Here is a 17727-nt window from a genome sequence, read left to right on the forward strand (position 1 = left end):
CCACCTGTGACCCCCAACTCTGCCCCCTCAAAAGGAAAACAACTGTTTTAGATGGAAAAGAGGAGAAAGTTTCCCTCATTTGGGAAAGAAAGCATTAGGGACGAAGGGACGGAAAGCTCTGGGCCTAGGTAAGCGTAGCACTGTGCAGGAAGCAACTTGAAGCCTGGAGGTTGTGACCACATGAAGCCTGAAGGTTGTAAGCAGATGGGTGTCCTTGGCTTGGGAGTATTGGTTGACATTATTCCTGGGAAGAACGTATGTCTGCTTCCACCAGATAGGAAACCAACAGCAGAATCCAGCTTGGAGAGACAATGAGTTTTGTTGGGGTTACCAGAGTATGGGTGAGAGGTTATTTATAGGAGCATAAATAACCTAAAGTTAGCTGCATCCCTCTGGAAACGAGCACAGTGCACAGCCTCCAGGCCACTCACAAGGTGGGAGAGGGTCTGAGCATCTTTTAGACAGCTGGGATGGTCCCTGCTGTTTCCAGACAGCTCAGTTTGTCTGAGAGTATCTCTCAGCAGTCCTAGCTGCTTATATAACACTTGGGGAAAGCAGTCCAATGAATCTGATCAGTTTCATGGACTTCCTGAAGCCTTTGGGTTGTCTTATTCCTGGGTTTAAAGAGCTTTCCTGTGGATGGAATGGTTCACTTGCCTTTAGAATGGCCTGTGTCAGATGGGCATTCCCAACTTTGAGGCCTCGTTGCATAAGCTGTTTCCCCCATAAACACCAGTAGTGTACGCAGCGTCTGGCCATGGCCCAGCTCTCTGTTAAATATGCTGAGCCATGGAGATGGACTGAAGGGAGTCTGTGGTCAGCAGCTTCGGGTGGACTAAGCAGAAGGAGGCATCTTGCATCTTCTCTATCCACAGAGAAATCTAGGGTCATTATTCTAAATCTTGCTTCCCAAATCCATTCCCCATTCAAGCAACAAGACGTCACCCCCGGTCACTGTTCAGGTCATGTTAACTCAGAGATTCCCAATTGGGCCAAAATTCATACGTAATAACTCATTAGGTCCTAAATAATCCAACCTCTGCTATTCCCTCTCAGTTAGGATACAACACACACACACACACACACACACACAGAGAGAGAGAGAGAGAGAGAGAGAGAGAGAGAGAGAGAGAGAGAGAGAGAGAGGAGAGAGGACTCAGCCAAAATGGTGGCACCTGGAATCCCAGTACTTGTGAGCCTGAGGCAGGTAGTTTATGAGTTTAAGGCTAGCCTGGGCTATGTAGTAACACACTGTCTCAAAAACAATTCTTTTTGAGAACCACCTGAAATGTTGAATTAAAAGATGGACGGCCTACCCGAGAGTAATAGTTCTAATGGACAAGGGGCATGTCAAGAAGTTGGTAGAACATTTGTCATAAGAGGCGTTGTAACCTGTTGTTAACTCTGTGGTCTGAAGTGTTTCGCTGTCGAGCTAGATTCCTTAGTAGACCAAATCACCTGTCACTGAAGTGTTCTGAGATTGAGCTTCATGCTTTAAAGGGGAAAGGTTGTTAAAATGGAAAAGAAAAGGACAGGGAGATGACTGAGACTCTGGCTCTCCTGTGAGGTCACAGCTGCCAAACACACAGCCTCCCATGATGGAACTACAGCTGATGATACAGAGCAGCATCTACCTACTAACATCCTGCTCTCAGGACTCTGGAACTGACAGCGTCATCTAAACAGGCCTGTCCATAGGTTGTCAGTGTCCACAGGTCCTGTGACAGCCTGGAGAACACAATGTGATCTCTGGCCTCCCCCTGCCCACCATGAGCTTGTTGAGGAGAAGGACTCCATGTGTCCATCCTGCCACTGTGGAGTTTCTCTGAGGGGAGAAGCTCTGGGTGGAGCCCTTGCAATGCTGGGTTTTGTGCAGTTCCCACAATCCCATCAAGTAAGTGTGCCTGTCTCGAAGCTCAGGAGGCAAAGGCCCAGAGAGGTGCCACCGTGCAGCTGCAGCATAGACGAAAGCAGCAGCCTGAAGACTAAGCACCAATGATCGCTGCCCTCCGGTGGCAGACACTGAATTGAATGGAACTGTATTTGGAGAGAAGCGGCCTGATATCCTTTCATGCCTGTGGCAACATACGAGTGGCCTCATGGGGGTGCTTTCGTCTGTCTCTTACCCTGTGTGAATACCCCCCACCTCCTCAGGAATGGGACCTGGGGTTGTCTAGGGTTCATGACATGATGTGGGCTCATTCCATCCCTCAGAGACCAGTTCGGAGTCAGCTCTACCCCCAGTGTATGAGGCTGTGATTAGAGATCTCAAAGTTCTGGTTCTTGAATTCTCCAAGTTCTCAGTCCTGCTGAGATCAGGCTCCTACCAACTCATGCATCATGGAAAGCCACCAGCTGATCTCCCCTCCTTGTGTACAGGAGCCCCACCCCTGCTCATCCCCCAGCATAGGCTCTATCATCTCCAGGAACCTCTTGTAGTATCTCCAAACCTCTTCCCTGGGGTCTACTGCCTTCCTCCCTTGTTGGAGGTCATATCCACAACAGTCGTATGTCCCCTGCTAACTTCCTTTGTCCAAAGCTGGCTTACTTGGTCCATATCCAGCCAACCCTCCTACTTCTTTCTAGCACTCATGACAGCAGCTAGCACTGGATGACAGTAAAATTGATCCAAAACAAAAGTTGACAGGGACACTGGGACCTTACTTGATTGACCCAACAGTCAGTTGCTCATAAGTATTTAATGAGTACCTACCACATACCCTGAGAATCCAGCTGATTTTCTTCCGGAAAATGTATTTTTAAATGTGTTTAATATTAAATTTCATAAAAGACTACTTTAACCAGTAACAAAAATGAAGAGACAGCCTGGGAACTGGGAATAAATATTTGCAAAGTATCTATCAGATAAAGAATTCAGTAACAAGAAAATGTTGCCTAATTTTAAAATGAGCAACGGGCTTCTGTAGACATTTCTGAAAAGAGAATATACAAGCGGCCAGTAGGTCCATGCCAAGTGTTCAATTTCACTAACTACCAAAGAAATGCAAGTAGAAAACACTGGAAGGTCCCACCTCATGCTTGTGAAGATGGCTGCTAGCGGAAGGACCAAAGGTAACAGGTGTTGGCGAGGGTGAGGGTAAAAGTGACCCCACATGCGCTGAGTGGGGATGGTAGAGACAGACAACCATCACGGAAGACAGTATGGAAGTTCCTAAGCAAAGTACATGAGTCAGCACACCCTTCCCAGAAGGCACTCAGGAAGGTAAAAGGGAGATAAAATCACCAGCTGGTAAAGATGTCTGTACCCATGCACTCAAGAGCATCATTGACAGGCGCCATGGCATGAAACACCATAGTGTGTCTGTCAGTGACCAGCTGCCTACAGAGACCATGAAACAGTCGGGTATAGTGGTGCATGCCTTTAATCCCAGTACCTGGGAGGCTGAGGCAGGTGGATCTCTATGAGCTTGAGGTCAACCTGGGCTACACAGTGAGACCCTGTCTCAAAAAGAAAAAAAAAGGAGAGAGAGAGAGAGAGATATTGTAAAAACCTATAATCTACTCTAGAGATAGAAGCAGGAGGCTCAGGAGTTGAAGGAAAGCCTTAGCTAGACAACAAATTCAGGCCAACCTGGGCTACGTGAGACCCTATCTCAAAATAGGAGATAGGAAGGAATACGGGAGGGAAACCATGAGATTGTACACAGTGGTCTATCTTCAGCCTTTTAGAAAGAGACCCTGCTGTCTCTTTGCAAAGACACAATGCAGATGAGACTGGAGGACAATATGCTAAGGAAAATAACCCAGTCACAAAGGGAAAATTATTGCAAGATCTCACTTACATGTAAAATCTTTAAAAATTAAAATACAAACAACAAGATTGTCCACATAGAACTAGAGAATAAAATAGTGACCCCTGAGTGCCCAGTAACTAATGATGTGGTTGCACTCCGACCTCTGCTCCACAGAGACCCTGGACCCAGGAAAAGCCAGACACGGTGGTACATGTTTGTAACCCAGAGCTGGAGGGGCAGAGGGAGGCAGATCCTTGAGGCTTGCCAGCCAGCCAGTCTAGCCAATCAGTGAGCGCAGGTTCAATAAGAAGACCCTGTCTCAAAAACATAAAATCTAAAGCATTCAAGGAAGACACGCAATGTTGACCTCTGCCCTACACACGCACACACACACACTAACCAAATACAAAAGAGACTACATCATAATTTTATTCTATAAGATTACATGTGTCTATTACATGTTTCTTTTAACTAGAGCTTATTTCTCTCCAATTGAACAACTCTGAAGGCAAGCTTTCCAAGTTGGTTAGGCGGTCCCCTCATGCTGGTGAGGGCCTAGACACACTCTCTCATTCTGCCATGACACTACAGCCCATTCTCAAGATTGCCTGTGGTCCCAAGAGCTCTATAGTCCACAAGGCCCTGAAAAAAAGGGCTGAGAAGTGCCCATCCCTATCCTGAAGGACATTTCCTGAAGTTATCCCCATGTATCTCATTGGACAAAATCAGGTCACATGACTAACTGCAAGGAAAGCTGGGAATGAAAGTCTATATTCTGGGAAGTCATGAATCCAGGCAAGGCTTGGAAAGATGGAGAAAACAGGGTGTTAGCAAATAGCCAGCCATGTCTGCCACAGAGAAGGATGAAGACCAAGACATTGAGGTTGACATGCCTCATCAGGTCAGAAGATAGAGCAGCCCTGACATGCTGAAGCCGCTGAGAACCCTTCCCTACCTCAGACAAGCACTTCCTGAGCTCAGTGCCTCCCATTCCCCTGCCTGGCTTTCCAGTTTTACCATGAGCACAGGTAGAAAGGATTTGAGCATTCCCAAGTTGGTACTCATGGGAGGTCCTGGAACCAGTCTCCTAGAAACCAAGGGGCAACCCAGACACTCTCTAAATTAATCATATCTGTTTTTATCTTTGCGAAACCATCAAAATAATATAATGCAACCATCATAGATTTTTATGTAGTTTGATTTTATGATTAATTCTTTTTTAAAATTGTTCAGTATTTGTGTGTGTGTGTGTGTGTGTGTGTGTGTGTGTGTGTGTGTGTGTAGCAGTGTGGGTGGGCAGTGCATGTGCCTATATGTGTGCATGCATGTGGAGGTCAGAGGTCAAAACAAGGTGACTTCCTTGACAGTTCCCCACCCTAGTTTAGTTCTGTTTACTTTGTTTTTGTTTTCTTTTTTATTTTTAGAGATAAGGAGGTCTCACTACATAAACTTAGCTTTCTTGGAACTAGCTCTGTAGAGCAGGCTGGCCTCCAACTCACAGAGATCCACCTGCCTCTGCCTCCCAACTATTGGGATTAAGGGCATGTACAACCACACCTCATTCTCCAACCTTAGTTTTCGAGATGGGTTCTCTCACCAAGCTCAGGGGTCACCAGCTGGATCTACTGGCAAACTCCAGGGAAGTGCCTGGGTCTGTCCCTACACCTGGATTTCACATGGGTCCTGGGGATCCAAGCTCAGGTCCTCGCTCTTGCATCATAGGCGTTTTACCAGCTGAACCCAAAAATTTTCTGCTTTTGTTGTTCGTTGCTGGTAAGTAGCAATGGTACAAAAACCATGTTTCATTATGGTGCTTCCACATGCACCATGGACTGTACTCACACCCACCCCCATTACCTTCTTCCGACTCCTCCATCTTCCCACTCGTCTCTTTTCATGCCCAGATAAAGTCCCATCATGCATATGTACCACCTTTTACATTTCATACTGCACTTACCCGTCATCCGCTGATGGGCATCTAGGCTGAGCCCGGAGTCTGGTTATTGTAAATGGTACAATTACAGGCACGAGTATATGGGCTGTACGTGCAGCCTGGCTTATTGGTGTCAATCTCTCGTTTGTGGAACTCATCTGCCTTCACAGGTATGTCACCTAGAACCCACTCACGTTCATTGCTCCCAGCAACCCATCCTGCTCCTGAACTACAAGGTGGTCCCTTCCTGGCTTGCTTCAGTGACAAGCAGTGCTGCTAGAAACACTGCATGAGTCTTCCTGTAGCTTCACACAGGGGCTTCCCCACTCCACACTTCTGGAAGAATTGCTGAGTGTGACATGAACACACAGTTCGGTTCTCTCAGATAGACTTTCCATGAGGAAAGCGCAGAAACATCTCTCCCCCCAGGGATCTGGTATTTGGTATGATGCTCATTTGTTTAGGAGGATGGAGATGCGTCCTGTGCCGTCTTCCCACTCGTTCATGTAGGCATACTCGGTGATTCATGAATTCTTCATGTGTTTGATAAGCTCTTCCCAGGAGAAAACTTTTTAATTTTTTTAGATTTATTTATTTTTATTTTATGTGTAAAAATGCTGTGTGTGTGTGTGTGTGTGTGTGTGTGTGTGTGTGTGTGTGTGTGTCTGTACGTGCACCCTGGGGATGCCTGTTGCCCTCAGTGGTCAGAAGAGAGTATCAGCTTTCCTGAGACTGGAGTTATGGGTAGTTGTGAGTCCCCATGTGGGTGCTAGAAATTAAACCCAGCTTCTCTACAAGAGCAGCCAGTGCTCTCCAGCCCCAGAGACAACATTTTTCAGGAAAAAGAAAGCCACATGTTGTGTTAAATGAACCCAGCAGTGATGAAATGTACACATGAGCATCTTAGAATCAAGGAAAATGTGATATCTTCGGGGAAGTCTAGAAGACAGTCTGCTCTTGAGATTACAGGTTTGACTCATTTTCGGATAACACCAAGACAGAACAAGATCAAAGAATGCGCAAAATATCCCACAGCCTCATCTGTCAGACCCAAATGGGTCCACCAGGGTCCTTGCAGTGTGGGCATCACCTGGGAACTTAACAGAAACACAGTCCTCTGGCCCCTCCCTGTCCCATCTAGGGGACTTTGAGGAATTTCTAAGCCTATGTAATGTGAGCACTACTCAGGAGTACAGAGAAGAAAACGGTCTTTTCAGCTGAGGACAATGGAAAAGTGTCAAAGAAGGTTAGGCCTAGGCATGGAGACACGTGTCTATATGTCAGCACTTAGAAGGCTGGGGAGGGAGTTTAATAAGTTCAAGGCTAGCCTGGGATACATATCGACAAAGTCTCAAGAAAGGGGAGGAGAAAAGAAGGAAGAAGAGGAGGACAAAAAGGGTAAAGAAATAGAGGAAAAGGAGGAGTTGGAGGAGGAGGAGAAAAAGGAGAGGTGGCGAAGACGAGGATGGCAAAGAAGACGAAAGGAGGAAAAGAAAGAGCCGGGGGAGAGATTGGTGCACATCTTTAATTCCTTAATTACAGCACTCTCCAGAGTCAGAGGCAGGCAGATCTCTGTGATTCCCTGTAGGTCATCCTGGTCTACAAAGTGAGTTCCAGGTCAGCCAGAAACTGTGACGCAAAGAAACACTGCCTCAAAAAACAAGAGGAGGAGGAGACAACATTTATTGGATACTTAGGAACTACCAGGGACCCTCACTTCTATTATCTTGTCAAGTCTTTTGTTTGTTTGTTTGTTTGTTTTGTTTTGTTTTTCTGAGGCAGTATTTCTCTGTGTAACAGCCCTAGGTGTCCTGGAATTAGTTCTTGTAGATCAGGCTGGCCTTGAACTCACAGAAATCTGCCTGCCTCTGCCCCCACCCCAGTGCTGGGATTAAAGGCGTGTGCCACCACCGCCGACTAACTCACCAAGTCTTAAGAGTTGGCCCTCAGATCTACACAATGACTAATGCCCCTTCCTTACACAAAGGAGACTGAGGTAGAGAGTGGTCACACAACCTCTCAGATTCACACAGCTGACCCCTGACAGAGCCAGGCTTAAAGGCCAGATCATTCTGAGTCCAGGACTCTGACCTCTTCCCACTAAGGGAAAGCACTAAGGAAGTTGTTATGGAAATAAAAACCAGGACCAGACACAACAGGACGGTGTGTGAACCATCCTTCCCGCAGCAGTCAGTGCTGAGAGCTGCAGAAAGTCGAACCTGCAGAGCATACAGAAAGAACAAACACCAGGAAAACGGAAAGGCAGAGCAGACCAAGTGACCCTACCCAGAAAGTGCCCGGCACCTCACTGCAGCCAGCATTCAGAAGTACCCACTGGATGAATGAACGAACGAATGAATAACTGAATGAGCAAGCTCACATGCTACCACTTGAGTTATCACTACAGATCAGCACATACCAGCTGATACCCAGGCTGTCCTGAACAAGTACCAGTCATGTGTAGCTCCCATCTCAGGAGGCCTCCCTGAAATCCCACTGCCAGGGAGGTCCCTGCCAGGGGAAAAAAAAAAGTCAGGAGGAGAGGTTGGAAAGCAGAGAGCAAACAGTTCCCACCAAACCCTGCATTTACTTCACTTTAAAAAATTACTTGGTCAGCCTCCTCCAGGTTCCTCCTGTTCTCCCCTGCCCCTCCCTTCTCTGCTCCTTTAGCCACTCACGCATAGGTGAAAATAAAGCAGCACCAGCCGCCCCTAATGACCGGCTTCACCAGAAGCTTATTGTACCTCCAGAAACAAGGCAGCGCTTGGTGTTTTTATGGAGCTGCTGAAACTGCCATTTATCCCACTTAATACCTGCAAGCCTGAATTCCAGGGTGCCCACGAAGTTCCTGAGGGCAGAGTCCTGGCAGCCCCAGGCTCCAGCCCGGCACCCTACCTCCTCCACTTGGCCTGAAGCCACAGGGCTTTAAGGCTGGAGATGCCTGGCTGCCAAACCCGTTGGTGGAGTTATCCTGCAGAGCTGCGAGTGAGAGTCCCTCCCCACACCTTTTCCCCAGTGCAGTGTGGAGGAGCTGCAGTGGAGATGTCTTCTCCCTGGTGGGAACTGGTCTGGGTGGGAACTGGCCTCTGTCCCTTGTCCAGCCAGCTCCTACCCTCATCACCCTCTGTTAGTCCTCTAAAGGTAACCCACCCTCTTTACGGCGTTCACCCCCCTCTATTTGTCCTACCTTTGCAGAAGGTGGTTTAACTGCAGGCTCTGGGGTAAGGATAGCTGGGAGAGCGAACAAGATTGTAGCATTTGGGAGATTCTCAGTGTAAACTCCTCCATCATAGTGGATTTTAAGCTCTTGAGAGTTAGGGAGAGATACTACCAAACACCCCCCTTGAGCCTGGGCAAGTGGATTCTGACAAACCACTGCCTTCAGACCCTTCTCCAGTCCTGCAACCCTCTCCCCCTCCGCTCCCCCCACCGCATTCCAGCACTGATTGCTCTTCCACCACAAGCTTTCCGTCTCATACCATCGACTCCGAGGCCCTAAGAATAAACTGCGTTTCTTTTTTCCCTGCATCTTCAGGAAGTTACAAAGAACATAGTATACAGTTTGTGCTGCAATGTTAGTTGAAGGGTTGTGCTCCCATCAGGCCTTGCACACTCATCTAACTTGGTACATGAGACACCAGCCTCTACAGACTGTATTTTCTGCTTTGCCACCTGCACTGGGAGCCCACAGAGGCCAGAGTTCAGGTGAGGTCTACCTCAGCCATGCCGGCACCAACCAGTTGGCCAGCCCTAAAGGATGAAGCCAACTTGAAGGAATGTCATGGCCAGGCCAAGAGAGTAGGTTCTTTGAACACCTGATCCATGTGAGGCCACTGACCCCCAAACAGGAAGAGATGGGATGGACTGGAGGCCTGCCTCAGGAAAGCCAGGACATACCATTCCCTGTCATGATGTGTCCATTTGAATTTCCTATGTGAATGACACCCATGTAGGTGGAGTGCTTCTGGTACCCACCCCCAGTGAACCTCTGTGCTACTACTGGGACAGAAGCTAGGGATCCTGGGTAGCCCAGGTTCTGTCCCTGGACTCTCACAGCCTCGTCATCTGGCCTCAGAACCACCAGATTTGAGCGCACCATGGCCTCTGCCTCTCTGGGCCTGGCCACTCCCCTACCCCCCCCCCCCCCACCCCCCCCCACCCCGCTTGCTAGTGCAGGCTTTTATTCCCTAAGCTGACCCCTCCCCCAACTCCCCAGCACACATCACTGTGTAGGCAGAACTACCCAGATTCTCATCCTTGTTCTCTTTGAGTCCCTAAGGTATCACTCCTCTGCCCCTCGTTGATATTAACTATCCACAGGCCATGCCCCAGCCTCCTTCCTAACTCCCCAGCCTCTGAGACTCACTCACTTAACTCCCCACCTCTCTCTCTAGCTCCTCTCACTCCCTCGCTCACTCTAACCTACTGTCTTCCCCTCCTGGGCCACCTTGTAATTGTTCTAGGAGATCTCGAATCCATTGGACAGTCCCTCCAGGGACTGGCCCTGGCCACCTCACTTCCAAGAACTTGAACCCAGTCTATAAGGGTTCCTAGTGGCTGAATGCTGAAAACCTACTGTGCTTCTGTGCCAACAAACCAAACTGAAGGGGGTGGGCAAAGGGACCTCTAGGATAGGGCGGGCAGAGAGGAGGGAGGGCTGGGTGACACCATCTTTCCTCCCAAAGACAGGCCAGGGGCTGCATTCCATTCACAAGACCTCAGTTCTGCAGGCTCCGAAGCCCCTCCAGTCCCTAGTGCCCCATGCAAGTGTCTGGCAGTGCTCCCCACCCCACACACCCCTGCTCCCATGGCTCTAGTGCCATCACCCAGCCTGAGGCCTGGCCTCCCGGTACTGTGGCTCCTGGGGCTAGTTTCACAGAACCGTGGATAAGGAAGGAAGCCACACTAACTGTGACCAAGCTCTCTTCTTCCAACCAGGAGGCCAGCAAGCATCTGCCGAGGCCTCTTGTGTCAAAGCGTGGCTAGACAGGGCCATCATTTAGTCTGCAGCAGCCTCATCAACCAAAGATCACACCAATAATTTCTAAAAACCAACCGATTATTTGGGGCCCATTAGCATAATTTGATGTATCGTCTGTGCATCGACTTTTCACTGGGTAGGCAGTTTCCTAACACACACTTGGCATGTGGGGAAACCAAAAAGGATGCAATTGTCTTGTCTCAAATTCCTTTGTACAATCTTTCCTGTTGCCAAGTACTTTCAGGGGTGTCCCCTCCTCCCCCTGAGACACCTTGACCTTGGCATTACTAGTCACCCCAGCTCTCCACACTCTGCCTATTGCACCCCACTCTCTGACCTCCATGCCTCACCTTCTAGATCCTTCCCCTGAACCCAACAAGTACTTTACCCAACCCCCATCTACCTAAGGCTTCCTAGATCCTAATGAAATCACATATACATGCATACATGTGTGAGAGATGCGGGATGAGGTTTTCAGCATCTAGCTCGCCCCTAGGCTGCCTAGTACCTCTGGGAGCTCAGCTCCATAAACACACACATACACACACACAGAGAGAGAGAGAGAGAGAGAGAGAGAGAGAGAGAGAGAGAGAGAGAGAGACTGAACTCATCTCAAAAAAAAAAATTCCTGGTCAAAGCAGCTCCCCCAACTGGTATTCTTCTCTCTCCCTGAATGGTGCCAAGAGATCAAAGAACCTCAAAAAGCAACTTTTAAGCCAGTGCTCATAGGCCAGGTCACACACATACACAGCAGCCTGATCCATTCGTCTCCCCAGCTCCTAAGGAAAAGAGTCCTCCCCCCCAAATCTCCAAGCCTTTCCCCTCCTGCTCTCCTTGGCATCGGGAAATTAGAAGGAACCGAAAAGAGGGTAGTTCCAGGCTGCGGCCTTCAGTGCTGCCCTCCATCACTGTGTGCTGTCCCTCCCATGTACACCTTACTGTTGTGTCCTGGGCCTTGTCCCATCCAGTCTTCCTTCATTCTCTTTCCTCTCTCCTAGGGCATTCTCTAGTGCCCCCATGCAAGCCTTATCACATACACACACACACACACACACACACACACACACACAGAGCAGAGTAGCCAGCCAGAGGCAAACACTGTAGCATATGTAGGAGGAAGTCGGAAGGGTTCACTGAGGGCTCAGGAAGCAAGACAAGCAAGTGCAAAGGTCCTGGGGTGGTAAGGGACACAGCAGGTGAGAAAGCAGAGGGGTACCAAGAGGGAGAAAGTAGGTGGGAGGCAAGGTCAGAGATCAAGGGCAGACCCTGGCGTGTTAAAGATGCACAGCTTTTCTTGTGAGGCTGGGGTGGTGCACAAATTGGAAAGGCATGAGGCCATTTGCATTTTCAAAGTTTGGGAAAGGGAAGGCACAAAATGTAGAAGTGGGGTGACTGCGGTGACCCCACAAGTGAGGGTTTTGCCTGGTGTCTGAGTTCGTAGAGATGGGGAGAAAGGCACCAAAGCATTCACATGGGCAGTGAGGAGAGGTGGTGGTGATGAGCCTGCTCTCCCTAGAAAGGGGGGGGGGGGGCATGGAGAGGCTCTCACTGCTCCTGCTGCACCTTCTAGAGGCTCAGGCAGGAAGGAGGCAGTGGCATGCAAGTCTGAGCTTCCAGCTCTCCAGAGCACCCCTGGGACACGGGTGAGCAGTGGACATGCAGACGTGGGGACAGGCTGCTCGCACCCCACAGCCTCCACTCATCCTTCAGACACTTCTCCCATGCCTGGCACTGTGCTAGGAGCCACCAGGTCAAGTGGGGATGTGGCCCAGGAAGAAGTGTAGGGCCCTGGCATGGGACACCAGGAGGTTCCACCTCCAGCCCTGGGCTCCAGACTCAACCCTGTCCCCATGTTGTTGGGGCCTTGGCCTCAGGGACTCTGAGCCTCCTGGGCATAGCTTCATACAGTCGCCTGTCACGGAGCTGCACTGATGAAATATTTGTCAGATCAAATGGGAAGAAGAAAATGAAAGTTCTTTGAAAGTGCTTCAGAAGGGCTGGGGTTTGTTACTGAATAGGAGAGAGCAGCTAAGCAGCTGCCGCTTCCTGCTGGAGAAAGGAGAGAAAGCATGAGCCTGGATACTGGGAATAAGGTATCAGGGTGGCACAGACCTCTTGTTAGCACCCTCAAATGAAGGATGGTTAAGAGGAGACAACAGACTGGGGCTGAAGAAAAGATCAAATCCCTAGAAGATTATAGATCCATTTTGACACTACACAGAGAGGTTAAGTAGAAAGAAGATCCAGTGTGTTCTACATGTGTATATGTACATGTGTGTATGTGTGTGTGAGTGCCCATGCATGTCTTTGCATACAAATGTCTGTGTGTACACATGTCTATGTACGTATGTGTATGCATGTGCACATGTGTGCATGGTGTGCATGCATGTGTGCATGTGTCCGTTCGTGTACATATGCTTGAATTGTGTGCATGTGTGTGTGCATACATGTGTGTGTATGTGTGTGTAATCTTCAGACTCTATAAGCAAGCAAATTGCTAAGTTGGGCATGGTGGCTCATGCTATCTCAGCATTAGAGAGACTGAGGGAGGAAAATTGCCATGAGCTAAAAGCCAACCTGAACTAAATAGTGACTTCCAAGCCAGCCTAAGATACACAAAGTGAAACCTTGTCTTAGAAATAAATAAATAATAGAAAATAAATTGTAAAGGTTTTAAATTGCTGAGTTACTGGGAGCTGTATTTATTAGGTGAATCTAGCAACTGTCACAGAAAGGCAATAGCTGATGGTGGTTCCAGTCCATTGCTCCCACCTCAGTCACCAAACTAAATATTCAGGACACACGCATGTGTGCTCAGACAGAAACTGGGTGAAGAGAGCCGAGCTGGACCAGGCAGCCTGAATCGGGACTATCCTTTCTGCAGGGACTGGTACCAGTCTTGCCTCCACTGCTGCTGGGGAAACAGTGCTGGAAATTCACAGAGCATGCCAGAGGCAAAGTTGCCACTCTGGTGATGGCGAGCTGAACCCACCGTCAGTCTGTCCGCAGGCCCTTTCCTCCCATGACTCCTTCACTCTCTGGGGGAACACTGCTGACGGTCTGCTGGGGCCCTGGGCTGGCACTTGCCCGGGACCAGTTCTCACCAAACAAAAGAGACCAAGACCGAAGTCTGAGTCCTTGCACCCCACTTCAGCCTGCTGTTCTAGCACTGGGGAGCTTGAGTTTCAGTTTCTCTGTCTGTGAAACGGGGTGACAACACCACTCTCATGGGCCTCTTGTCGCTATGGTGAGCTGTAGTTCACAAACTAAAATCTACCATGGTGGCTCGGGCCTGTGGTCCAGCACTTGGAAGGCTAAGACAGGAAGATCGTGATGAATGTGAAGTCGGTCTAGGCTACACAGAGAAACCTGGAGTCCCAAAAGGAATGTGGTAGAGGGCGAGCCCTACAGCTCAGAACTGCGGGGCTCTGAGACTGGGAAAGGGACTCTCCTGCAGCTCAGATGGGACCCACCTCTCGGCCTCTTCTAAGGGGTGGTCTGTTGAATCAGTCTGGGGTCTGCCTTCTTGGGAAAAGAACTGGGTGACTCCCTGACAAGCACCATCACCCACCACCCTCAGCTGATGAGCCCATCCCCCCCAAGCACGTCTTCGGCCCAGACATCAAACCTGGGGCTCCAGCTAAAAGTGAGAAGCGAGGACAGGGACTCAGGGACGGGAGGTGGGGACAAATAGGCAGGGTTTGATGTTGGAGCCTCCAGCTCTGTGCTCAGGCTGCAGACCGTGCTTTCATCTACCAGGCAAAGGTGGCAGGGTGACCATCGGACCACCATAGCGTCCAGAAAGGGCAGGCGGGTCCTGAGCCACGCGAACCATGCACTTACCTCGCTCCTTCTGCATTACCTTGCAGGGAACTTCAAAGGTCGTGCAAGCAAATCGACCACTTTCAGAGGACGCAGACTACGAGGCGGACACCGCAGATGTATTATTCTCCGTGAGTGCCTCCGGTTTTAACCTCCCTAGCTGAAGGCTCCTCCAATTGTCCGCTCTGAGAATCCCAAACTTCAGGCATACTCAGAACCATGGTTACAGCAGAGGGTAGGAAAATGCTGAAACCATCACCTCCTCCGGGAAGTCACCCTCTCTATCATGCTGAGGGCATGGGGAGGGGTCCTTGTCTGCTGGGTAACATCCCCAGTTTCTGCAGAGAAAGAACATTCTCTTCCAACACTGGGAATGGCACAGACAGGGATTCAGGGGACATTTCTCAAATATACAAAACCAAGCAGGCAGTGACAGTACACTTGTACTAGAGAGACCGAGAAAGAGAGAAAATTTATCCTCCCCCCCCCCCAACGCAGCAGCCACAAGTCAAATCAAAGTTAAACCCAGTGTAGCCACTGTGATCTTAAATCCCCCTGAGACATATTATCAAGAGAAAGCATTTTTGAAGCCCCGAGGAAATTTCTCAGCCATCCCCAGAAACCAACACAGACCTTGTTAGCTATCAAAAGGGATTTCCCAGAGAGGAGCTGAGGGTCCTTGAGGTCTGGGACAGCCAGGCTGAAGGCTCTCAGGCTGCAGGATGAAAGGTTTACTCACGGAGTCCAGGAGGTCCCCGCCTCTGCTCCAGGGTGCCTCTGCTCTTCCCCTCCCAGACAGCATCCCAGTTTACACCACCGGGGATCCTGTTGAAATAAAAAGCAATGCAAGAGGCACTTTATTCTATGGCTTGCCCTTCTCTCTCCATAATTACTACTCGCATCAGAGCAACAGCTTGCAGGTCGCCGGGGGTCCAGTTTCCCTGAAAAGCCTACAGAAGCAGCGCTGGCGAGGCGAAGCCAGGAAGAGAACAGGACACAATCTATAGATATTATTGTTTACTTATTTACTATTGTTTTTCTGAGGTGGGGTTGCTCCGTGTAGTCTGGCTGTCCCGGAACTTGCTCTGTAGACCATATTGGCCTCGAACTCAGAGGAATCTGTCTGCCTCCACCTCCTGAGTGCTGCGATTAAAGGTGTGCGCCACCACTGCCTGTACAGTTTTTTAAGGGGATCGGGGCAAGGAAAAATATGAGTGTCATCATTTCCTTTTCTGAATTCCCTTGAGATTTGTTCTTAAGTAGAATTCCCTCGGGGCCCTCTGGTTGTCATTACCTGTGACTGTAGCTGGAATTAAACAACACGATAAACATGGATTGGGTGCCTACTATATACGGGGGCCTGTGCTGAGCAGTTAGGGAAGCCTGAGTGGACGGGTGAGGCAAGTCCCTGGTGTCAGGAAGACGCAGGCTTGAGGGGGAGGGCTCTCGGAGACAGCTGATCCTAGGATAGGCTGAGAGAAACAAGACCTGGATACCGAAGTGGGAGAGGATGAAGCTGGGCCCCACACACAACTGGGCCCGAGTCTCACCTGGCCAGCACAGTGAGGGTAATAAATAAAACACTTCATCAGCCAGACAGAAAGCACCTTGAGGCAGTTTGTCTCACTCAGTATTGTACCCAGAATAACAATAGTTGCTCAATAAATGGCCTCGTGAAATACAGGATTCCTCATGGACACCCTCTGCCGGTGCTGTGTCTCTGCTTCCTATAGGGAAAGAGAGAAGTGTGTCAGGTACTGGCTTCATCTTGCCCCTGCACTGAAGCTGGGATCTGTGTCAGCAACATGGGTCCCGAGGTCTGACCTTGAGTTCACTGAGCAAGGCAGGGGTTCTAGCATGTGTATAACGAGCATGTTCTGCAAAGAATGAGCTAGGAAATGTTCTCAGTGTTCAAACCACAGTGGCGCCATCCTAGCCACAGATACTGGAAGCCTTTGAATAAACGCCCCTTTTCTTAAAGCCAGGGTCTCGTGTATCCCAGGCTAACCTTAAATTTACCATAGAACCAAGGATGACCTTAAACTTATCATAGAGCCAGGAATGACCTTAAAGTTACCATAGAGCCAGGAATGACCTTAAAGTTACCATAGAGCCAGGAATGACCTTAAAGTTACCATAGAGCCAGGAATGACCTTAAAGTTACCATAGAGCCAGGAATGACCTTAAAGTTACCATAGAGCCAGGAATGACCTTAAACTTCCAATTCCCTTTCTTCCCAGTGCTGGGATTACAGGCATGAGCCACTATGCCTGATATTTATTGGATGTCACTTGTTAAACAAAATTGACACAGGATTCTTAATGTCACGTCTCATGAAAGTCCATTCCCAAAAGCTTGCAGCAGCCTGCCTAGGGTGTGCTGGCCCTGAGCTGTATAATGGGGTAGTCTGAGTGAGACAGCTTGGTTTGGGGAAGGTTGGAATTCACTGCTGCTGGTCGTTCTGTGGAGCTGGACGACATGGGAGGCAGGGATGACTTCTTCCAGAAGCAGCCTTGCTCTCATACATCTTTTCTGGTTCAAAAGCCCCTCTTGGGTGCCTCTCATCCCCTACTTGTATTCCCATACTCAATGGGCATTCATCACCCCACACTGCAATTTGCTGGTTTGCACCCAACATCTTGCAAGACAGAAGCTTCCTAGTCTCTTCCCCGTGCATGTCTTTACTCCCATCCAGTACACGCAGCGCCTGACGGGAGACGGGGTCTGGGGCGTGCTTTCCTGACAGACCAAAGAAGTGACAAGATAGGTGAATGGGTGTGGGGAAGTCGTGGTGAAATACCTCAGGGACAAGCAAGCAGCCGGGCCTTCCAGTGGAATTGCTTGGGTGGGCGGGGCTTACCTGGAGGTAGGCGGAGCCTGAGTCAGTCCAGAGCCCGCGGTTAGTTAAACCTGCCACCTTAGTTCACGCGGCTATGCCTCTCACTTGAGAAGCTGGGAGAGAGAAAGAATTAGCCCCGAGGGCTAGCTACCTAGAGAAAGACTAGGGACCTAAAGTGTTATGTCTCACACAGAAGTAGAAGGCAGCTTAGGGAAGTAGAGGGAGCTTGCTCTCCCTGGAATGTTCTCCACAGAGGTGTCCCAAAGGTGTTTCCTAAAGATGTTACCAAAGTGTAAATTTCGGTTCCAAAAGGATCCTTCATCCACCGTGACATATTTACTACGTGCCCGCTGTGTGCCAGACTGCGGGTAGGTACTATTGTCAGTACTCAGGGTGT

General features: G+C 49.4%; 1 protein-coding gene across 2 annotated transcripts in view; it reads left to right on the forward strand.

Moving 5' to 3' along the window:
* Positions 1-17727, forward strand: part of Cacng2 (calcium voltage-gated channel auxiliary subunit gamma 2) — a 123886-nt gene that overhangs the window by 90802 nt on the left and 15357 nt on the right. Inside the window, exon 4 of one of the 2 annotated variants that reach the window (XM_038343614.1) lies at positions 14579-14626. The exons of the other annotated variant lie outside the window; for it this stretch is intronic. Within the exon in view, the coding sequence (XP_038199542.1) occupies positions 14579-14626 (48 nt within the window). The remainder of the gene's footprint in view (positions 1-14578; positions 14627-17727) is intronic. 2 annotated transcript variants of the gene reach the window in all.

The sequence above is a fragment of the Arvicola amphibius genome, chromosome 9 (assembly GCF_903992535.2).
Source record: "Arvicola amphibius chromosome 9, mArvAmp1.2, whole genome shotgun sequence".
In the NCBI taxonomy this organism is placed as follows: domain Eukaryota; kingdom Metazoa; phylum Chordata; class Mammalia; order Rodentia; family Cricetidae; genus Arvicola; species Arvicola amphibius.